Here is a 24,738-nt window from a genome sequence, read left to right on the forward strand (position 1 = left end):
AGTATGCCTTTGTTTCACTCGCTGCAAGGGCGACCTCCTCTTGAGTTAACGAAAGAAGGGGCATTTTAAGGGCTCGTTTTTCTTTGTTAGACACAGCTTTAACGGAAACTAAGAGACAATCAAGCCAAGGAAAGTACATAGGCAGGGACCGAATCTGCAGCCTTCGAATAACGCGTCCGACGCGTTAGGTCCCTGCCGGCGGCAAGTTATCTTTTGATTCACTTTAATTCCTTCACATTTATATCACAACTGCTTAAATAACATCCCCTATACTTTCCTTGGTTTTATTGTCTGTTAGTTCTCATTAATGTTGCGTCTAACAAAGAAAAACGTGTCCATAAAATTCCCCTTCATTTGTGAGAGACATATGTATTATAGCGATGTCATCTACCACTAGCTTCACCACACTGGGCAAGTCGCTGCTGGAAACAGAGACGTCCACATCGTAGATGACACCAGTAGTGGTGCCACTGCCCAGTGGGATGTACGAGCGGACTGTTCTGTCATCAAGTTCCGTAACTTTGCGCAATGTGCCCAGTGCAGTCTCATGTTCAACGTCGATAGCCAGAACATCTTTTCGTGAGTTGACTCTCACGTCCCTTACTTCATTTGGCATCGCCGCTTCGAGAAGCATCGAGACCGACTGTCTGTTGAGCTGTCTCATGTTGTAAGTGACAAGTTCTGGTACAAAAATAATCCTGTTGACTGCGGTCTTCCGAGTACATTTCAGTGGCGCGATTTTGTACGCGTTGTTAAAAAGTCGCAGTTTCACCGCAAGGGCGAAGCAATGAATGCGATAACAACAAATTGTAGCGTTACACGAAGTGAGGCTGGCAGCTAACTGTTTTGTATCCGATCTCGCGTAACTACAAAACGCAGGTGTAAGAGAATACGGCCGCTCCAGGGAGCGACGCTCTCCGCATAATTACTTCGCGTTGAGAGCGCAGCACGCAGAAGGGTAGACGAGCCGCCCGCTGTGATGGCTTTCGAGATAGCGCGCGCGCCAGCGATCGCGACCGCGCCCTTAGATTCAAAGTTGCTCCTCGCGCGACACGACACTCCCCCCCACCCCCACCCCCCTCGCGTCTTTTAAGGCTCGTTAAGAAGGCCGGGCGTTTCCTGTCTGCTTCGACGGTAGGCCTCCCCCGAGCGGGGTGATGTTATCGCATGCACCCTCCGAGCGATGGGCCGGCTAGTTTAAACTCTGCTTCGGCCGCGTTCATCTCCCCCGCTCGAGCACTTTTAAGGGGTATTCACACGAGGGAGAAATCGGCGGGGGACACGGGGGGCTTGTGGATCACGTGACCGCGACGTCACGGATTAGTGATTGGGCGCGACCCGCCCGCGACTCCTCGGAGGATACGGGGAACTTTTACTCGACTGGACAAACGGTCCCCCGGCGGTGGGGGATATGGCGGAATTTCGGGCTCTTGTTTGGCCACATTGTTGCACTTGCTCCTGCAGAGAGCGGCAGTGGGTGTCCAGTCTGCAGCTGCATGGTCGTCAGCAGCTCGTCAAATGGGTGGTACAAACCACCAGTGTTGTCTGGTAACACTGGTCTCCCCCTACGTTCGCCTCGTCCGTGTGAGTGGGGGACATTTGTGGAGACTTCTCCTCGCGAGCTGACGTCACTATGCTCCGCCTTTATCCCCCGACGATTTGTCCCCCGTCTGAATACCCCTTTACCCGCGGTAGAACATACAATGTGCGGGGGGATCTTATCAATTTAGACTTCATAGCGGAAGGACATGACGGCGACGGCAACGGCAACGGTGACGGCAAAAACCCGTCGAGACTGTCCATATAATTGCTATCGCAATAAAACGGACGGAAGCGGTCCGTTCTATCGAGCCGCACGGGAATGGTCAATGTGAACCGTGACAGACTTCACAGACATTGAGCAATCGCGTGGTCAATGTGAAACGTGACAGAAGTCATGGCCCTACATTGACCAATTGCATGCGGCTGGATAGAAGGGACCGCCTCCGTCCGTTTTAAGAACGCGTACAAAATCGCGCCAAAGATTTGACTTGCCTGAAAAGACGGAGGGCCCTGTGTTTCTTCGCTTCGCCTTAGGAGGAATTAACGCCTATGACTACCGATCCGCTGGTTCATTACTACTTCTGTGTGCAAGGCTGGATCTCCGTCTCGTTTCTGGCGCCTATGCACGTATAGACGTCCCCGCGACCCCGCTGGGAATGGCGGCATCAGCGGCGGCGGTCTCCAGGGAGCACACTGGTCTCCATAGCGCTGCGGTCAGCGACGAAACCAGCGTCTACTCGCTCAGCCGTGAAAACTGGTCCAATGACGACTTTCAGCTCGTACGAAGAATGACATTTATATCTGACGCTTTAGTTAGCGGCTCGTATACAGAGATCGGCGTGCTTTTGTGTACTGAACTCCTTTCGAAGTCTCCCTAAATTATGCGTTTGTATTATCCGCATGCTTTAAAGGAGACTGTCTGCCTGCCTACCAGCTGTAGGCAGTCAGACAAAAAGACGGTGATAGTTTTCCACGCGCAATACATAATCCGGTATCTCAGAAGCTATTAGCGTGGCCTCCCATCTTTGTTCCTTTTTATTTTCTTCCGTTCAAGGCTAGTTAACGTCACGTTGACGGGTTGTTCACAATACCACGCTATAAACGAACGTCGCGTACTTCTTATAGCTCCCTTATGTATGTACAAGTGTCCGCACATGTATGTACAAGCGTCGAGTGGCCGCCTGTATTGTCATGAATGATAGCGATGAAGGGCTGCCGTTTCACGCGTCGAAGCTGGTCACACAAGGTTTTTCGTTAACGGTTCTTGGCCCAAGGCCTGCCGCTCGGCTGATAAAATCGTTCCTGGAAACAAGCCTTGCTCAAAGCTCCGGTCCGCGTTCCGTTCTGGGCAGTTTCACAAGCGCCGTGACCGGGCTTGCAAAACCTCGTGCTCGTATCGTGCTAAATGCTCGACTTCTGCGCCTACATACATTGGCTCAACGGCTGCGTGGAGTGGCGATGTGGTGAAAGAGACACTAGAGCTACGAAGATGTCGAGTGTCGACCTATTTGCGCAAATTTTATTGCGTATACAGGAACGCCGGATGTGGTGAAACAATGATCGATGTCTGATAGGCGACCGAAGTCCGCCCCCTTTTTTTTGAGTGATATAATCACACCGGTCAGGAAACGACCCTTGATGAGTGCCTGTTTCCGAGAGGTTGCTCTGCTCGGCGTGACCAGGCCCATCGAGCCCTGCTGACTTTCGTGAACAATTAGCTTCATGTTTATAGACATTTATCCTTGTTAGTACTTGTTTTTGTCCCCGTCTGTGTTATTTGTTCTCTTTCCTCTTTTCTGTTTCTGTCCTTCTTTATTTCTTTCCTCTACAGGGTCTCTCCGTAAGGTAATGAGACTGGGTCTGGTAAAAATAATTTATTAATCCGATCAGTACATATTATTTAAACCCTTCAAAATAGCTTCCTTGGGCGTCGATACACCTATTGCAACGTGATTACAGCGCTGCAAAGACTGCGCGAAAGTCAGCTCCCGTGACCTCTCTCAGAGACTCTGTGACAGCCCATTGGATTGCAGGAACATCATCGAAACGGTGGCCTTTCAGACTCCTCCTGAGATTTAGGAACAGGACGAAGGTCTGCCAGGCTCATAACAGGGCTGTGTCAAGGCCACATCAGCCCTGATGGGAGCCCGGCAGATTTTTGTTCGCAAAGGTCAAGAGAAGCCACAAAGGTCACTATTTCGATGGTGTCGCCGCCATCCACCGAGCTGACTTTCGGGAAACCTTTTTGGAAGCGGGTTCGAATCCCGCCTCGCCAAGAAATTTCTCCGCCAAGAATTTATCTTTTTTTCTCTCTCTTTAATCATTCTCTCGCGCATTAGAGTTATTGCACCCCACGCCGGACGAATCGGCGCACGTGTTCTGGGAGCGAAGCAGAAGATGAAGAAGAGGAGGAAGAGAGCGCGTGTCTGTTCATGATGATGATAGCTTACTGTTCACTCTGCACGGACCAAAAGTCGGGTTAAACAGCTCCGCTGATAAAAAAAAATCCACCGATGATTAGGATACTGCCTAACGCCAACTCTGAGCGCAGCTTCGTGTTGGGGCAACGCCAACTGAAGGCAATTCAAACTCCAGCTAAAGTCATTATTGCTGGACCCGGTGGTCGAGGGCACGGAGTATTTCTCCGTGGTCCAGTGCTCTTGAAGCATTGCGCGAAGTTTGGTTTACCAGTTGTCGTTGATCGTCCAGCATGTCTCTTGAACAGTGCAGCCTGCCGCTAATGTTGGGCATGGGCAACCGCCGGATTACATTGACATCCGTAGGCAGTTTGATATATGACCTAGGCTGTCCGCTAATAAATTAAATAGCCATGTGTAATTATGTTGTGTAGGGGTTAGCTGTCAGTACGTGCTCGTCTGAAGTCGCCGTCAGGCGACAGCCCTTTCTTTCCATAATTGCGTTCACGCATTTTTGATTCGCCCCTGACCACGGCGCCACGGACGCGTAGTTTCAACTGCAGTGGTTCGAACTTTACTCGCGGGCAACTACAGAGCCAAATCGCGCGAAAGCTACAGAGCCAAATCGCGCGAGTGCTACCGCTAATCAGTGTAGTCCCACGATTGCGTCGAGTTTTGTACGTAAGAAATAAAAAGAAACTATTTCATTTTATACAGGAAGCTGTTTGAGAGAGGACGCGGATATTTACATTGATTTTACTTTATGCGTCGTAATTTCGCGTTTTTGCGCGTCAGAGAATGTCGCGCCTTTTACGTGTACCTCAAAAGACAATTGGCGCCTACGCCATCGTGTGAGCGTCCGTAACCTTCCGGCTCTGCCCTGTACTGGCCTCACAAACTTGCGATGAAGTTCACCAATAAGCGCCTGTCTAAGCGCACAAAGCAAATGGTATGAAACGCTCATCATTTTAAGCAGCGGTGCGAAACGCGTGCCGAAGTGGACTACACTTTCGCATAGGTGTGCATGCCCAGAAGCTCCGCCTTCGTAGCCTTCATTGCCAAAACATTATGGCTCCTGTCCACGCAGTATATGTGGTTGTACAGGGAAGTTATAAACGACACCCAGAACGATTACCCATTGCGACGTCGCTTGAATTGTCTTCCGCATTAAAGTCGTACTAAAGTGAGATTGGCGTCTGACCTTCAGGGAGCGATAGCCTAGAAGTAGGTCTGATTTTGCAGACCGGCCATACATGTTTCATCGTACACAACCGTCTGACTCGACGCGTTCATAGCCATGACGCATTGCTTTGGGTCATCCAAGTCGTCGACCTCCACCGGCCTCTCGACCTCGTCCATCTCCACTTCGTCCGGGAGGCGTTCGAATGTCTGTGGGTTGAAGCGAATTTTTTGAAGTTGTAGAGCGGAATCTGGAGAAGAACGTCTATTGAATTTGGAATCTGCACTCTTGAAATGGAGCGTCCCAGCACGACGCCGTTTTTTTGCCCACGGAGACGAAACCATTGGTGGGTAGAGGTAAGCAGGTTCGCTGTAAAGAAGGTGCGTTTAAGTGTATGTTACACAACGGTGCGACTTCACGTCTCTTGCTCGCAATGGGAGCCAAAAGGTATTTTCCCAATCTTTGAAGTTTACTTGTCGTGACTGGTGCCCGCTATTGTTTACCGCGAGGGCGCCAGAGAACCAGTCGGCCGGGCCGGCATGAGGTGCTGGTTTACCAAAAACTGAACGCTTCGGAAACAATTAGAAAGGTAAAAGCAGCAACTAAACTGACCAATGAAATTTGACAAATATAATACAAAGCAGTGCAACTTTTAGTCGAAATTTAGCGCTCGTCCCATGTGTAGTAATATTTGTTGGAGTTTTACGTCTTTAAACTATGGTATGACTATGAGGGACGCCGTAGTGGAGGGCTTCAGATATTTTGACCATCAGGTGTTCCTTAACGTGCACCTAAATCTGGGTACACGTGCCTCGAGCATTTCGCCTCCAACGAAATGCGGCCGCCGCGGCCGGGATTCGACCCCGCGACCTTCGGGTTAGCAGTCGAGCACCATGACCACTATAGACCACCGTGGCGGGTCGTCCAGTTGCGTCTTTCTCGTCCGTATCGGCTACTGCTATGAGGCCTTTTGATAGATTTAACCAAATGGCTGCTTCGTCAGAGTTTATTCCGCAGCATTGTCTTTTTTTTCATGGTTTATTTTTTTCAAGTGTTGTCCATTCTGCGCCCAAGTGCCATTGAGAGGAAAGCACGCAACTGCCGCTGCGAATGTTTCCTGTCGACGTGCGCGCAGCGGCCGCCGTATTATTATCAGCGAGAAGATCCGCCTCTTTTTTTTCGTCGTATCACATTCACAGCGTCGGCCGAGGACGTGTGTCACGCATTGCTGTTTTGGATGCCATGTGGGCCGTGCACGCGGCGTTTGACGCTAGCGATCCGCGATAGCGAGGGGGCATATGCGGCGCGTTGCCGTCAGCACGTGCTTCGCTCGGAAGGAACCCCGTGAATAACCGTCGCAGCGACGACGAGAACGGCGGAGGAGGAAACCTTGGCGACAAATTTAAAACGTTTCTATTTCAGTTCGGCTTCTTTTCTGTCTCGGACCTCCAACGTGAATCTGCATTTCCCTCTGGTGCTTTGAATAGTACAGGGCTGCCGAGTATGCAGATCTGTGTACGCGGTGCAGACATTACTCTCTTTTGGCATATAAGTTATGAATAACTATGCGTGTCTACCCTTAATGATAATAAGCAGATAACGAAGGTTTTCATTAAGGTCGTGTCAGACAAAGAAACGAGCCCTCGAAATTCTCTTATTTCAATTATGCGTGTCTACGAGTTACATTAATGCGAAATCATTAAATACCTCATCAAACGCAAAAATTGACCGTCAGCGTCCCTCGGCGTCCGCGTCAACGTGAGTGATGCAAAAAAAAAATCGTCACGTTTTGACGTCACCATTCGACGTCATCATGACGGCACACATAGCCAAAATTGTGACGCCATCGTGACGTCACATAACTTGACGTCACATGATGACGTCATCGCATGACATCGTCGCTTGGTCAAAGGTGGGCCGATCACGGAGGCCGTGCGAAACGAGGTGATGTGCACAAGGCTGCAATGTCTCCGTTTATGGAGGCGGTGCGAAATCACGTTAGATGCAGAAAGTTTTCGCAGTAGAGCGCATGTGGAGGGGGGGTGGGAGTGAGCGGAGTGCATGGCGAAACGTGCGTTTTGCCATATGCGCTCTTTACAGGGCCGCTGGAGATGCTGACGAACGCTAGAAAGAAGACGCAACGGCGATGCTGCCTGAAAACAGCGTTCTAGGAAAGGCTGCATTTTAGAATAAATATCTACCCTTATGCATCCCTTAGACAGCGCCCAAAGGAGATTTTGCTCCCGTCAGTTCCGCTGGTCCACCCACCTTCACTGAGTGTAATGGCCTCGAGGTTTTTGTTTCCTTTTTTTGAACTGCGGCTAAGTAACGACTACTTCATGTTCAATCCCTTTCAAATGATATATCCCACACTAGGTAGCGATGGATACAGCCGATCTTATCCTCACTCGTGAACGGAGGTTAAGCCTTCGAAAAGTGCAGTAAACTCACTTGATGTCCAACGCTCTTTTAACGCGAGAGCGTTAAAGAGCTCGTTTCGCAGAAATTCCGGCGTCGGCGTCGGTGATTGTGTCCTTGGCTATGAGCGAAAAATCATCTTGTCCGTGACCGAAAAATCGAGAAAGATGCAAATAAAATAAATAATAAAGATCTTCGGGTTCGAGTGAGAATTGAACACAGGCCGTCTGCGTGGCAACGCTCTATAGAACACCAGCGCTCTGCGGCGCTCAGTGGAACACAACAGAGCATTGCTCTGTGGTGTTCTACCGCAGAACGACGCTATTTCTTGAAAATGCTTGGGAAAAAAAGTACTATACGAATGTCATGTAGTGGAAGGAGTCTCCCTAACGCATGTAATATTGCGTGACAGAAGCGTAAAATCGCGCCAGGCGTTAAAACATCTGAATTGCGCAACGAGTGGGTGATTTAAAGGTCCACCCATTGCAAAGCGCTCAGATATATTCAATCGTCATCGTCAACCAAAGCATCAACAAAGTGAGCAACTGCGTAGGTTCGCGCGTCTTGCCCTGTATACGGACGCGTAGTGGGCCCTCCGCTGATTCGCAAAAGGAAGAATTATGACGTAGTGGGCACTTGCAATAACCGTACTAACCGTACTTGCAATAGGCATTCTAGGATAGTTTGAAGCGGCTAATCTTACGCGCACATTCGTTCGTTTCCTTACGACACGGCTGAGGCATGCACCGAGAAACGAAGTGAGGCTAGCGATTGAGAAGGCGCTGCGCACGGGACCCGATTATGCTATCGCACAATCGACTCTTGAAGGCGAAGCTCAAGCGTCCTCCAAGTTCGTTTTTTTTAATTTCTTATATGTTAGGGGGGTGCTTAAGAAGGTATTCCGAAATCATGTGGATCATATTGGGCTGTTTATCATGCACCCCTACGCATGGTAGACGGGCGCTTTCGCGTTTCGTCCGAACACAAATACGACCGCCGTGACCGTATTTGATCCTGCGATGTGGTACTCACAATGTTTAATAATAATAATAATAATAATAATAATAATAATAATAATAATAATAATAATAATAATAATAATAATAATAATAATAATAATAATAATAATAATAATAATAATAATAATAATAATAATTCACCTTAATAACTTGCTAATAGATCGCTTTAGGTCCACCGAACCCTCGCGGGGGTTTCGCTCCTCTTGAGACAATAAATGAATAAATCACGGCGAAGTGTGTGTTTCTCTCTGACTGTATAAATCTTTTTTTTCCTTGGCTCGGTTTATTGCTGCTTAACAAGTGGGACGAAGTGGGCTTTAAGAGAATTAATTGAGAAGTGCGTTGGTGCTCCTTACGCCAGTCGGATCCTAGACCCGTTTACGGCCACAACTCATATCTTTGATTCAACGTCCAAGAAAGCCTACAGTACTTTCCTGCGCACGAGTATCCGTGCCGACCGGGAAGTGCAGGACCATTTGTAGCTATGTTCGGCACCGGTTTGTACACAAACAAACAAACGATCAGAAAAAGAAACAAAAAAACGAAAAATGAATGCAAGATATAACGCAGTGGTTCAACGCCTCAGCGTATACAGTAAGGGCTAAGCGGCAGGGCAGTCTCGGCTGGACCATGTGGGGGTTGTCATATACCGAAGAAGGCCGTTCGCTTGATAACTACGGTCGGCGCGAGCGGCCCAGTCAGCGACGGCATCCCGATAGCGGACCGTACGGCTTCTTCCCGTTACGCGGAACGGCTCTCCGATTGCGCGTGTTCTCTCTGCACAGCCGTGCCGCGCCCACCGGCCGGCGTGCTCCCTCGCTCACGTCGCTGCAGCCGAAGCCGGGGCGCCCCGCGCAATGCGATCGGTGTGATAGGGAGACGACCTCGCCGTGCTTCGCCGTGACAGGATGCTCGAGGACCTGCGAAAACGAAGGCATGGCCACGTCATGTCGGCGTACCAGCCGCCGCCGCCGCCGCCGCCGCCGCCGCCGCCGTTTTACTGGTGTCGCGACACGGAGCCCAAGCGCCGACGCGTCCTGGGCGCCGCGGGCTCTGAGCCACTGCAGCTAGTGGTGGCACCACCGTCTTCGTCGTCGCCTTGGACAGCGGAGCGCTCCAGTGCCCCGGGGGGTCGACCCGTACTACTGCCGAGAGCTGCTTTTCACGGACGTACGTAATACAGCGATTACAGCAGCAGCGCAGCATCACGAGCGTTCTCACGAGTGAGGGGAAGGGGCGAGGGGGCCAGGTAATATAGGCAAGGGGAAGCTTGTGCTGCGCGCGCGCGATATAGGGGATATAGTACAGCTGTGGGCGCAACTCGGTTCTTGCGGATGCAGAACGGTAATTACGAAACGGCCGAGTTGAAAGCGCTCGAAAGAGCTCTTTTCACTCGGACTTCGACTCATGTGCACTGCCGCGCACTTGCGTTTGACTGGCACAGCCACCTTCGGAAAGCTAAATATTGAAAAAAAGCAAACGAGTTTGGAGTATTATCGGAAGTATTGCACGGAAAAACCACGATTTGGTTATGACACACGCTGTAGCGAGGGGTTCCGAAATAATTTTGGCAACCCTGAGGTTTTATGACTTGCATCTGTATCTATGTACACGAGTGTCTTCCCATTTTTAATTGTAGTCGGAATCGTAACCCTCTATCGCGAGCCCAGCGGAACGACAGCATAGCTCTAGTGGGTTACCGCAGCGATTAACTGAGTGAACGACACCGACCGATCGACCATTGCGCGCCTATTGATGTGGTACAACGCCGGAAACATGTATATAGGGCCCGAGGTTCGACATATCGCGCTATTACAACATGCTTTGACATTATTTCGCGCCATTTGGAGCTCCTTGCCGTGCTCATGATGCATGGCATAGATCGAGAGTCCACACAAGATGTGCACAATGCACTTCTGCGTTTTTCGAGCACGAGGGGCTCGTGCTAACGCCTCTGACTTGCGGTGCAGTCCAGCACGAGTCAGCGAATTCACTGCTCTTTTCTTTCCTTCCATCCTCCCTCTCTCTCTCTTCTTTCTATTCCCCATTCCCCTGGTAGGGTAGCAAGCAGGAAGGTTTTCTGGTTTACTTCTCTGCCTTCTGCCTATCTGCTTTCTTCGTCCATTAGTGCCCAATAGTACTGAAACATGGTGTCACTGATGACACTGAATGCACCGTATTATCGCGCATATGCATTACCTAATTGATTTCGCTTTTCCGATGGTGGTCATAATTCACCATATCATGACTACTAACTATTTTTTGCTCCGTGCGAGGCGTGCCTGTCGTGCTGTCGCGTTTTAATGGTTACATCGACTTCCCCAAGCGCTGGTTCCGCAAGATGGCGGCAACGATGACGTAAGCGCAAACCATCTAACGCGAATGTTTGGTCACTCCTCTGTCATCGCAGTGCGACCGCATCGACTGGGAGTCGAACCCACGGCGTCCGTGTTCAGAGATGCAAACCGCCATGCTTCTTAGAAACCATGGCAGGAAAACGGGCACTGCGACAAGATTTCTGAGGCGCTTTCGGCGCTTGCGCACAAGATGCGTGTGTAATATTGTCGTACGACAGTTCGAGATTACAATTATTCCCTAATGAAGAATGACACAGTATTTGGAAGCCAATCAATGCTTGTATGGTTTTAAATGTCATTTCCGTTTTTCCATCGGGAAACATTATCCATCTGTGTATCGCCCTCGTTCTCTTGGCATCACTGCATCGACGTCTTTCACACGCCATGGTAGCCTAGAACGGAAGGTGTCTCTGCAAGGTTCAAGGGCGCGAGTTCGATTCTCAGCCACGGCGATCGAATTTAGGTGGGCGCGAAATTCAAGGAACACCCGAGTGATTAGATTTAGGTGTGCGTTAAAGAACTCCAGATGGTCGAATTTAATCCGTAGCTCCCCACTATGGAGTGCTTCATAATCATATAGTTTCTTGGGCACGTAAAATGCAATAAATTATTATTATTTTTGTATCGACGTCTTACACGGTGCATAATCCTGTTTTGGTGTTTGCGCCCTGCCACAGATAGTGAACGGTGTGGCTCACAGACTGACAGATTGCACGTGATTGCGCTGTTGCCCTGAGAGCGGCTCGTGCAACTAGCTTGCACGCGCGGCCCTATGCTGTAAAGCATTTAACTTAGCCCCGCTGCTGAAACTGCACCGCGCGTCGATTGCAACTTGTTCTTTGGGTCAGTATAACTTGTGTTTCGTTACATGATCGAGCTTTAAAAATAAAAGACCATCACGACGCACCTACTTCTCAGGACTGGTGAGTGGGGCACAAATTGGTATTTAAAAAAAATAATTGGCGTACATTTTCCCCCAAGTCGTTTGAGAAATTCAGAGATTTCAGTCGATGCGCCGAAGCATACCATGGCTTGTAATACAATTTTAAAACAGGGGTATTGTAAGGAGGCAGGGATAACAAATGCGCGTAGAAAAAAAAATGGGACGTTTAAGGCAGTTTTCGTGGGAGGGATCTAATGTTAGAAGGTTCTAAAAGAAAGCACTGGCATGACTGGCATAGAAGGAGCTATGCGGCACGATACAAGACCGGCAGTTCAGTTCTTCATCGTTTCGAATTTTTTACTGCGCAAGACAACCAACGCAGTGTGGTTTTTTACTTGCCCTGCCGCTAGTCAGTTCCTTAATTAAGCTGACTATGTGCTTTGGAGTGGTAAGATTTGTATGTTTGTAGAAGGCGACCTGTCGTCCCCCTAAACGGAATATCGGAGTGGCAAGAAAATAATAATAAAAAAAATATCGCTGCATTGTATTTTTTATTTTGTGGTATATTAGGCGTCAAAACGACTGCAAGGCGTTGATTCGCTCGTGTAGCGCTGCATCTCATGCCTCATTCTCTGCTTTCCACTCCACTGTTTTTGCTTTTTTCTTTTCTGGGAGGGGTTGGGGGGGGGGGGTCGGAGGTATCTCTTTTTCACTGTGCTTCCACTAATCTTGGCAAAGCAGGATTTCTGGAGAGAAGATATTTTCCCACTTTTTTTTTACTACACGGCTCGCGATCATCATTTTTTAATGATAATTACTGGCTTTTTAAAATTTCTTTCAACGTGGTACTTTCACCGGGTCTGTCAAAGCCACATGGTGCTCGACGGCAAGAGCATGAAACGCCGCATGCAAACATGCTCTTAGGGAGGAATGACATCAGAGACCATTAGCCGCACACAAAAAGGACAAATTCGTTTATATTCTTATACATATAAATTTACCATACGCACGTTTTAGACAAGATTTACGGCAATAACCTGCATCAGAATGGATTATGCGCTATGACGCAGTCAATTTGCTTGTATTATAGTCAGATTATATAATATGTACATTGCACACTTAAAAACTCGCAGGGTCCCTAATGCCTAAGACGACTCGAAGGCGAAAGCCACCATCTTCTTTTTCTTCTCAGTCAATGTATTGATCCGGCTACGCCCTTTCCGAAAGCTTTCTGCGCCTAACGTGGTTTTGAATTGCCTCCGTGATCGGCATGCATTTGACAAAGCGGCGATGTCGTGTGATGGCGTCGTGACGTAGCGTCACGTTATGCGACGCCATGATGACGTCATATTAACGTCGGGATGACAGAATGACATCACACATTTTGGCGATCTGTGACGTCCTGATGACGTGACCACGCCATGATCTTTTTTTTTTTTCATCATCACTCGTGGTGACGCCGGCGGTGGTCAATTATCGTGTTTGATGAGGCATCAAAGACTTTCGCCTTAATAAAAACATGACATACCGGAACAAAACAGATGTAGAAAAACGAAGAGTGGTGCATAGACAGGTCCCGATATGCATCCAAAGGTTAAGCAGAAACAAACAAAAGTTAATTTAGAGACAGTAGTCCCAGGAACAAAACATGATGTATAACTTGTTTAAAAGCAAAGTAAGAAATAAAGTGTTCGGAAGCACGTAAGATTATCGAATTTGAATTTCTTAGTTCATTGAAAATGTCCGTGCTTTGACCACAACTAATTTAGGAAAGTAAATAGGAGGCGTGTAAGTTTCGGTCCCGTGAGTGTCGCATGATCAGAAGCGAGATCGGGAACTAGGACATGAAGAAAATCAGCGCAATTTTTAGTCCTGACAGGATTTCAAAGGCATGACCAAATTAGTCTCGGCCAGCGCCGTTGATCTTGATTGCTCTTAAAAAGCCGTGTATCTGCTGAAGTACTTCCTACGGTGTGAGACGGCCTGGAAGCTTAAAACACGACTTTGTCAAAACGATGTTATGTGGCTTGGCTTTTAGGGTCGAACTTGAATTGTACTTGCAAAATGTGCACTTCGCACACATGCCGCACAAGCATACGGCACCGTTTTCTCCCCTCCGACATGTCGCGCTAAATCACTGCGATGCCTTTGGCCACACTCCTATGATGCCAGTAGAGAACGGAAACCAAGAGAAGCTTAGGATAAATTACTTGTTTTTTAAAGTGAAAGATCACATTGATAGAGCATTGTGAAATGGATGTGGACCAAAAAACAACTTGCCGCAGTTGTGATGTTAGCACACGCCTTCGGGTAACAATGCGTGCGATCATTTCACAATTGAGCAACAGCTGTGCCTTTATCCAATCCACCTTCTTGGGCATAATTGTGTACTATAATTGGGCATAATTGTGTGGCTTAACCTTGGAAGCGTTAGCTAGCCCCGCCACTTACGCCGCCACGGCGGTGGACTAAGAACATTATTCCCATACCACAAGCGTCACGTGGTGCGCGAACTCCTCGCGTGACCGCGACTGGCCGATAAAGCGTTGTATGCTCTGAGAAGCCGTCCAAACTGCTGCAGCCCGAGCACTCTCTGTGTAATAAACGACAAGAACTGGGGTATCTGATTTCCGTACGTCACATTCACATAAGGCCAGCGGACAATGAAAACCAGAGAATGCGCAGCGCCACTCACTCGTTTCATTTTTGAAACTGAAACATTGCAATTATGAAGTAACTTGACGTGTTGATGAGAACTAACAGACAATAATGCCAAGGAACGTATAGGATATGTTATTTGTAATATTTGGGATATAAATGTCAAGAAAGTAAAGTGGTAGAAAAGTAGCATTATTGTCTGTTAGTTCTCATTAATATTGTGTCAAACAAAGAAAAACGAGCCCTTAAAAGTTCCTCTTTCCTTCATTCATAGCGAGGGTCTCGTTCTGGCAGACTTGATGCCTTCAGGTAGTATGCGAGGGATTATTGGTCAGCTGCCCGCTCGCAAAAAGATCACGTGCTACGTGACGCCAGAAAGGCAGAAAAAGAGTGTTCTACACTCGCCACCTTGGGTGCGATCGGCGCTGACTAACACTCCTAGGTTTAAAAGCACATATATACCCTATAAAGTGGACGGGGGGATGACCGCCGCCGTAGCTCAATGGTAGAGCATCGGACGCGTTATTCGAAGGTCGCAGGTTCGGTCCCTGCCGGCGGCAAGTTATCCTTTCTTCCACTTTACTTTCTTCACACTTTTCCTAATTACAACGAGTAACATCCTCTATACCTTCTTTGGCATTATTGCTTGTTAGTTCTCATTAATATTGTGTCTAACAAAGAAAAACGAGCCCTTAAAAGCCATCCTCTTGACGTGTTGATGTATTGATATCTTGAGATATATTGGCGTGCGTGACTTTCGGCTTTCGAAATAGCTTAATTTGGAAGAAACTGGGGACCTAGCCAAGCTGTAGAAATAGGACATGCCATTCACCCGATCGTGATGCTGAAATATGAATCCTCAAATTTTTGCATAAAAAAGAATCTCGATGCAAGCTCTTGCTGAAATGTGGTTGTGAGTGCATGTGCAGTGGGAATCACGCCACAGTTCCGGTTCTACGAGGAATTTTGCTGATGATACGAGGACTTCACCATATCGGCGGCGTATCTTCGGGTGGACTCGAATTCTTCGAAGTGCTTACAAAAGTTGTAGTGTCGACAAGCTTCTTTATTGTGCCTGCGTGTGCGTTTGGCGATATGGGCGGAATACACGGAACAGGGGCAGTGTCGCTTTCGCTGGCTCCCACGTTATACTGGAATGCGCACAGGGGGGCTTGCTTTCCAGGAACGCATGAATGCATTGCGTTATCACCCAGGCGGAACCGAGCGGTTTAAAGTGCTGAATGTGTGGCTATCCTTTATCGCCTCCCTCGGGAAAGATAGCCTGTTATACGTTTCAATTGAAGGAGAGAGAGAAATGAAAAAAAGAATGGCCGGGAGGTTAACCAGATATTAGCATCTGGTTTGCTACCCAGCACTGGGGTGGGGGGCAATAGGGGCAAGAAAGAGGGTCTAGAGGGAGAGAGGGAGAGGGGAAGAAAGAGGAGAAAAAAAAAACGCACGTACACACACAGGATAAAAAACAACAACACGCACAGGAAGGGAACACATAGGTATGGCACGAACGCTGTGCGAAACAATTTGCAGATGAGTTATACTACATTTCCCGCCGTTTGAGTCGCGTTATTCTACAGTGATACCTTCGATGCTTTTCTAATCTTCTTTCCGCATGGTCTTTTCTTTTTTCTGGTTCATTCGCAGCAGAGGAACACAACCGCTTTCGTGAGATGGAGCTGTTCATGCGGACGACGCCGCAGCCGCTGCCAATGCTGGGCGGCCTGTCGTCGCAGTTCCTGCCGCGCATCAAGGTAGAGCTGCCGGAGCCGCCGGAGTCGCCGCTGCGGAGGCTAAACACCGACTGCGGCGGCAGCGGTACCTTCGGCAACAACTGCGACGACAGTCCGCTGGACGTGCGGATCCACCCGCGCTCTCCGAACGGCAGCGCCAGCAACAGGTGCGCCAGGGGCTCAGCCAGCTTGGGCGGCGCGCCCGTGGTCGACAACGGGGAGGTCGAGGAGATCGTCGCCAACGTCGAGCTGGCCGACGACAGCACGGGCGGTGATGTGCTCGAGGACCGCAACAACTGCACGCCCCACGCGGCCACAGCGGCCGCCGGCGGCGCCAGGATGCCGTACGCGGCGGCAGCCCGCGCGGTCGCCGAGCGGCAGCTGGTGGAACTGCAGCGGCTGCACGCCGAGGAAGAGCACAAGCTCAAGGTCGAGCTGCTCAAGAAGCAGCACATGGTGGCCGACCTGCAGAGGAAGTACTGGCGCATGAAGGTGAAGGCGCTCGCCCAGAAGGCGGCCTCGTCATCGTCCTCGTTCCAACCGAGTGAGAACAAGTCCGTCGACGAAGAGGACTCGGACTCGCCGGACTGACGGGATAGCAGGCGTATAGCGTGCACGTTCGACTGGGCCTTCTCTTCCAATTTTGTGCGTGCGTGTTCGCGCATGTGTGTACGTTGTCGACACGCCGCGACATCTTTTCTTCCACGCAGTGCCATGCGAACACACTGTAGTTTTGCTCATGCATGCTCGACGACTGGTCATAACTGTGAGAGCGCAGCGGTTTATGTTAATTATCATTTCTTGTTTCTATCTGCCCGTTTTTCTTCTTTAGCAGTTCGCACTTGGCGCCTCGTCAGCAAGAGCACCTGGTGCTCCGTGCTTCGTTTGGTTCATGTTCAAGTGCCGCGCGATCTGTACAGTACGGGATAGCGTTCTGCGTGTCGTTCAACTTATGAACCATCCTTGTGGTTCATAAGTTGACACGTTCATGGAGGTAGCCCAGCAGCTACTGAGTGCAACTAAGTACTGCCGATCTACGTGGGTTAGTGCATGTAAGACGCGAAAGCGGCAGCTGTAGCTAAGGAAGAACTTGCACATTACAACCTTCGCGCTAAGGTATACTTCTTCCATCTGCTAGTCACCTGCTTCAAAACACGTGAGCTTGAAGTTAAGGTACGAGAGAGACTGCTGGGTTTGTTTTGGTTGCAGTCTTCCATTGAGCGGAAACTATAGGTCCTGCCTACTGATTATGCAGTGTACATAAGTACCATTGCCAAGGAATCATATATGGCCGTATACGTATTTCGAGTAGCCGGTGTGTCACAGGCGAAGTTGTCGCGGCGACTTAAGAGGTGTTTTGCCAACCGTCCTTTGCGAGAGGACAGCTTGACTTTGACGCAGAGATCAAAGTCATTTCTGCTTGCGATTTGTAGTTTATGTAAGCATTATAATTCTGCAGTATTCTCTCCTTCCCAGGGGTTCGACGTGTGTGGCCAGTAAATACGTATTTTGAATGCTAATTTAAGACACAGCGCTTCCTGTGAAACCGCATTTGGGGCCTTTAGTCCTCTTGTTAGCGTCATAATTCCTTTTCCCCTCTCCTCGTTGGAGGGTAGCCAACCAGATGCTTCTCTCGTTAATATCCCTGCCTTCCTTTGGCCGTTATCTTCCCTGTGTTGTCTCCTGGAAGGAAGAACTTAAGTGTGCCTTCTAAATAGTCATCTCAGCTCTTCAAGCCCATTTTTCACAGGCGGTGAGAATAAGCAAGACATGTGATGCAGCTTTCAGCAAGCGGACCGTGTTTCTTTCCTAATTAGTCGCGTTAAATTATGGCTTTTTCTTACGTTAAGTTTGTTGCGGGCTAAATAATGAGGTCTGGTACGTGCTTGGCTTGAAGATGCTGAGCTTGATCTAGCAATGCGAGAGCTCAGGTTGCGAGACAGTTACAACCCTGTTTGGTTGTTCGATAAAAATATACATGTACGTAAAAGAATTCCACCGCCTCCTGGTGTCTTTTCTTCTTTATTCCTTCCAAGGAGGCAAGCGATTTGGAAAGCAGAATCCTGCTGCGAGTAGGCCACGCAGATAGTTCATGGTGACGACATCGGCTGCTCTCCTGTACTAAACTGACTCCTAGACGTCTACGGCCGCTTATCTTTCAACATTGCCTCGTTCGAAATCTGTTCTTTATTCTTATTTTGCTTGTTGTTCGTCTGTTGCGGCCACTGCAAATTAAATTGTGAGCGGAAGCGACCCAGTGATGATAAGGCACTATACCAGTGCTAAGTGCAAAACATAGTGCAATCCAGCTTGGAACCTCACGTATTTTTTTGCAGTAGAGATTCACAGGTGATATTCGATGGCGTTTTTTTTTTCTTTCTGAGGAGTGTGCGTGAGAATTTGCGAGTGCATCTCAACGGCCCTCGCAATAAGCCGTCTGAAGTAGCACTCGCTCGTTTGTCAGAGCTCTGCAGAGCTTCCAGTCAAAGTTTGTGCCAATTTTTAAAACCTGTTGTATACTACTACCCATTGTGCTCCACGTTTGAGAACTGGGCAGAATGTGACGTCGAAGAATGCTTGCGAACTTCATCTTCATTCTCGTGTGAATGACCTTGCGCCGCTAATGCACAGGCGGCTATGAATGAAGCGCGGAATACGCAAGCTTTCGCTATCAGCGCCCATTCTTCCATACGCCGTTTCATGCTTGGCAGGCGACGCTAATCAGAGCTAGACGGACTTGTCTCACTTCTAGCGTACGCGACCAAAAATTAGTGCGTGGCATATAAACGAAATATTAGGGCATACGTCACGCAATCCATTGGAATTGGAAATCCTGTACTTATCTGTTTTATATGTCGCGGAATAATTACACAGAGGGTGTCGCAGATCTGGGCGTATTTACCACCGAATGAACGGAGTTGCATGTTTCTGGGACCAGTGACCGAAGCGCAGCGCTTGCGCTCGCGACCGAAACATAGTGCGTGACGTACTGGACATGCAAGCGTAAACAAATTACACATAACCTATGGCTATACAATTTTCGTTTGTAATGCATGAAGTCGTAATTCTGTAGAATGCGTCGCAGATGAAGTACAACTCGCACTGCGAAACGAGCGGAGTGAGACAATTTTATGACCGCACTGCTTGCGTTGCTCCCGCATCGCCTGCCAGGTTTAAAATGGAGTACCGAATGCGCGCTTTCTGCCACCTTCAGCTGCAATGTAGCACCCACATGTGCCATATACGCCAATTTGTGATTGTAATCTGTCACCGCCTATTAATGCTTGCGAGCTGTCTGGTGTTTGTGGGAAGCGCGCTTCAAATTACGATAGGCTGAATAGCCGCAGTGATTTTTCATTGCCAAACTATATCGTCAACAGTGAAAGAAACTGTCTATGTGTGAAGTTGTGTACGGTAATCGGTCAAATAAGCCGATTTCCAATTTCTAAAGCGTTTAGCGTTGGAGTTCTAGGGTAACGTTGGTCGTACGCAATTTAGCGTCGCGGAAGCGTTTGCGGGTAATGAGTTCACTGTGTGTTTACTCATAGTGGTTTTATGTTTTCTGAACTTCACTTTAACTTAGGAGTTTCCGGAATCTAAATAGCTGCAACGGCAACACGATCTTACGTAATTCTGAACAGTAGCGCAAAGAAGCACACGGACGGCGGCGGATCAAGACGGGACGTAGCGCTTTGCCCCGTCTTGATCTATCGCCGCCCGTGTGCTTCTTTGCGCTACTGTTCAGAATTATTCACTACCAACTAGCCCACCAGTCTGTCCTTTTGAACGATCTTACGCCCGTATTTCTGTGCAGATATGAAATGTATATTGTGATGTGCGTAGAAACATACCCTAATGTTTTTTACACGCTCCGCAGCTTGCGTTTAATTTGGTAGCCGAGGTCTAGCACAAGGTTTATGGGACATCCCATTACCATTGAATGACATTCAAAGTACCGCAGGCAGGCACTGAAAGGGCGCCTTAGAGAAAAAATGAATTAAAGTTAAAGTGGCAAAGTAATTTCTCGAAATTTTGTTTGAATTAGTTTCCCGCCAAAGGGTTCGTTAGTAGTAGGCAAAGTGAAGGCTGAACTTTCTTCAAAACTGAACACGAGCGCACGAAAACAGTGTGTCTACGCGATGGCGGGTTTCAGTGTACTTTTTCTTACTCGTGCCTTTTTCGCACAAGAAAAGTTCGAAAGGCGCATTGGGCTGAAAAACAGTAGAAATTGTAGTGAACTGCAGTCACATAAAACGAACAGCATTTCACAGTCTGAGGTACTGCTCTGACCACAGCCGCGGGGTAACCTTGTACGACAGACGCTCAGATAATCTTAAAGCGGGATTGATAGCGAATGAAATACGGGATCGTTTATGCCTTTTTTGCCAATGCTCATTGCAATGTGCTGTATGTACTGGTAAAATACAAAATGGTGCGTAACCACGATAGAAGGACTCGAGACTGAACAGAAAAGGGCGTTCTATCTCGAGTGCTTCTATGATGGTTACGCGTCTCTTTGTATTTCAATGAGCATGTACCAACTAGCCCAGCAACAAGTATCGAATGCGCTGTCTCTCATGGATGGTACTCACTGCACCAATGAACAACACATTAGTGAACACCGAGTTTTCGAGTAATTGTTCTGGACATCTGGCATGACGACAACAGTTTTAGGCGCCCGTTGCAGACTTTTAACTCGTTCAACAATATTGATATTCGTCTTAGGTTCGGAATCTCCTACGACTCTCCTTAACGCCATTTCGTGGGTTTCTCTGTATTTTCCTCACTGGTTTATGTCCTGCTGCAACTGTGTCACTGAAACATAAGGAATCACCGACATTGTCGGAAAATGTGCTGCATTCGGCTGGGTCCTCGAATTCATCTTCGCAGAAAACAAACAGCGGATGCCCATTTTTGCACTACCGAAAGTCCATGACTAACTTATGCGACGCTGCGCGAAAGTTTTCCAGCTTATGATTGACGTTAGCGTATTGATCCACATTCTGCGTTATAAGACTCATAAATGCCGAAAGCTGCCTCCAAAGCGCTGTGGAACGAGAACTGAATGTGTAGTAAATATTTGCGAATGCAGTTAACAGTTTTGAAATGGCGATATTACAACGTGAGGGATGGAGACAGTGCCATATTTGTTATATGCTTATACCAGTTTAAGGCCTTCGCACAACCAAGACATACATGTGATGTTCTGAAGTTAGAGCAGCGCGTAATCTCGATGCGCAAGGCAAGAACGCTTGAACTCAGTGCGCATGCTCTATAATTTCATGCACGTCGCATTCAAAGATGTATGCACAATTATGCAGCACTGTTTAAGCAACCTAAGCACTTTACTGTCTTCAGAGCGAAAACATAGGCATTGCCATCTTACCTGTGTCAAAGATGTGAAATACTGGGTGCCAAAAGTTGACTTTTTTAAACTTACAAATCTTTCATTGTTTTTTATTTCTCTTTGGCTTCACATTGAGCGCACGTCCGTTGTACGCACATCGACCTTAAACACAGAAATGAGTCGCCGTAACAATTTCTACTCGTCCTATACTTAACTCCACTTAGGACGTTTGGATGCTTCTCAAAAAAGGGCGTTACGTGCCACAGTGGCTAATCGCGTTGGTCGTGTCACGTAAAGGACTAGGATAATTCGCCGAACTACAGTTATACGCAGGACAAAATGCTGCTAACGCAAAAGGGATCGCCACTATTCACCTTCGTCTAAACGTATCGGCGTGAAATGCTCACGTTCATGCATACAGCTTCAATTGTGGCATTTATCGCCACCTCATCACGGTCATGGATGCAACGCATTTATTTTTAACGGTGATACTGCTGTTGGTAGAAATAGCTTGATCACGTCATTTTTGTGTGAAGAAATACTAGTAGGTGTCACCATACCGTATGACGAGTAGCGGACTTATGACGAGGCTACATTGCAGCTAAATTTTTTTCTGAAACAATACTTCCTATTCGTCTAGGTGCGCTATTTCCCCACAAGGTATGATGATCAATCACCACCTAGCCGAGCTTTCAAGCCTATTGAACGATTGAGAAATACTATATAGGCTTAAGTTAATCGTCACTCAGGCTAGTCTTCTCGCAAATCAGCCTCTAGCTTAATGAGTTCGCGAGTTTCTTGCTTGCAAGGTTTACGAAGAATTCCACCGCCTCCTGATATCTTTTCTTCTTTATTGCTTCGAAGGAGGCAAGCGATTTAGAAGGCAGAATTCTGCTGCGAGTAGGCCACGCAGATAGTTCATGGTGACGACATCGGCTGCTCTCCTGTACTAAACTGACTCCTAGACGTCTACGGCCGCTTATTTTTCAGCATTGCCTCGTTCGAAATCTGTTCTTTATTCTTATTTTGCTTGTTGTTCGTCTGTTGCGGCCACTGCAAATTAAATTGTGAGCTGAAGCGACCCAGTGATGATAAGGCACTATACCAGTGCTAAGTGCAAAACATAGTGCAATCCAGCTTGGAACCTCACGTATTTTTTTGCAGTAGAGATTCACAGGTGATATTCGATGGCGTTTTTTTTTTCTTTCTGAGAAGTGTGCGTGAGAATTTGCGAGTGCATCTCAACGGCCCTTGCAATAAGCCGTCTGAAGTAGCACTCGCTGGTTTGTCAGAGCTCTTCGCGTACACGCGCAGGCTTGTGTCGTCTTCTCGAGGAGCGAATGGCGCTTTCGCACGCGCTCCTCCGTAGTTTGGTTTGCTGGTCACGCTACCAAGCTGGTCCGACCGGCACGCGTGTCCCAGTCTGGTCTTCGGTATTGTGCCAAGGTCGTCGCTGCATAGGCCGATTTTTTCTCTCGCTTTTGCAGTGCACCGATATCTTCTAATGTTTTCTCTATAATTTTTGGCTTTCTCGATCTTGTGATGCATTCTCTACATCCTGCCACACTGCTATTGCTTCGAGATCTTTCGACATCCTATGCTGGCCATATTTAACACTATCGTATCGGGTCCGTTTTTTTTTGTTTTCTTCGTTTCTTGCCTGGCCTAGTGAAGCAGGATGTCGAAATTTATTGCTGTGGGTCAAAGGTGTATGTATGTGTGTCTGTGTGTGTTTGAATATGTGCGCTTGAATACGAAACTGTCATTTTATTTGTTTTTCGCAATTATAAGCGACGAATGCGAATGAGTGTATAAATAAAAGGAGTCACGCGTGCTTTTCGAGCCTGCGGCGACTTACTCTGTGATCTCACATTGTTACTGTGCCAAATGATGCTCACTTTTTTTAAATAACTGCTGTACATAAAAGGAGAAATATAAACGCCTTTTTTTGCAACTTTCATCCGCACTGTGTGTTTTCAGTAATAAAAAAGGGGAGACGTGGGGGCAAAAGGGTGCGTCCGGTTGATTCCTGTCACGCGAAAAATATTCAAATACATGACCAGTCACCCGAGATCACAAGCTCGAATTTAGCATATCAAATCACGTCGCAATAAATCACGGAGCCATCATACGGACGCGCAGACAGGCAGTGTAAGATGTTATAAGCGCTACAGATACAATGCACATATGCACAAAATGCACAAATTGTCCCATGTGGCAAAAATTGTGGCCTCACTGAAGTTATTGCTTACTATGCAACCGCAGAAAGCGGTTGCATAGTAAGTGGACATCTCAGTGTGCTGTGCAGAATGATAATAAACGTTCGAGCGCTACGTAAATCAGTACCGCACACCAGGCGCTTGTTTACGGAGCTTTGACATAATTAAAACAGGTGTGTGCTTTTTGCGTATGGGTTTTGCATTGGTTTCCGGCTTGTTGAACGCAGCAGTCAGCCGAAAACGGTCGGCGCCTTCGCAAGATATCTTGAACGCATTACATCATAGGTGACTGAACTAAGAGACTCCGCGATAGGACGTGATCGCAGCCTCTCGCGCTCTTTGAACGCGATAGCGTTACAGAGGTCCTTTCGCAGAAATTCCGGTGTCAGCGTCGGTGCCCAATGCGCCCAATCTTTCGAAAACCTAAGCATACGAGATTTGCAGAGGTTATAGGCTTACGTTTTAGGGGCGAAGCACCTTAGGGTCACGGTTTGTCGACGTGTCATGTCATCGTCACGGTCCTTAATAAACGGGTATGCGCCACAAAAATAGGGTAAATCCCACTACTCGCCACCGGTCCATATATGCATATTATAAGATAAAGGTTCGTCGTTGCTGCCCAAAACATTGATTGGTTTAGAGCGGTGTCAGAATCCCCGACGGAATTTATCAGGTCGCTCAAGTTTCTTATCTAAACCAGAGACACATACGCGGATCACTAAGATAAAGTCATCCATTTGAAACACCCCTTCTTGAAACATATTCGCAAAGTGAAGGTGCTTTACTTGCCACCGGTCCACTAAAATGACGAAGGCAAAAATTAGCCCAAGAAATAGCCGACGACGTTAGTGGAGCTGAAGCACCCTTCCCTAAATGCCCGGTTTCAGGCTTGGCACCAGAAGTGCCTCATCAAGGAAATCTACCTCAAAACAATGTGGCGAATTACCCCCTCG

The 24,738-nt window shown here is 48.0% G+C and overlaps 1 protein-coding gene across 2 annotated transcripts in view; it reads left to right on the forward strand.

Moving 5' to 3' along the window:
• LOC119394299 (uncharacterized) overlaps positions 1 to 23,516 on the forward strand; it is a 66,771-nt gene extending 43,255 nt beyond the window's left edge. Inside the window, exon 2 of one of the 2 annotated variants that reach the window (XM_037661589.2) lies at positions 16,134 to 23,516. In XM_037661589.2, the coding sequence (XP_037517517.1) occupies positions 16,134 to 16,810 (677 nt within the window). In that variant the 3' untranslated portion in view covers positions 16,811 to 23,516. The remainder of the gene's footprint in view (positions 1 to 16,133) is intronic. The other variant, XM_037661590.2, reaches the window with a different exon arrangement.
• Positions 23,517 to 24,738: the final 1,222 nt, after the last annotated feature.

The sequence above is a fragment of the Rhipicephalus sanguineus genome, chromosome 5 (assembly GCF_013339695.2).
Source record: "Rhipicephalus sanguineus isolate Rsan-2018 chromosome 5, BIME_Rsan_1.4, whole genome shotgun sequence".
Lineage (NCBI taxonomy): Eukaryota > Metazoa > Arthropoda > Arachnida > Ixodida > Ixodidae > Rhipicephalus > Rhipicephalus sanguineus.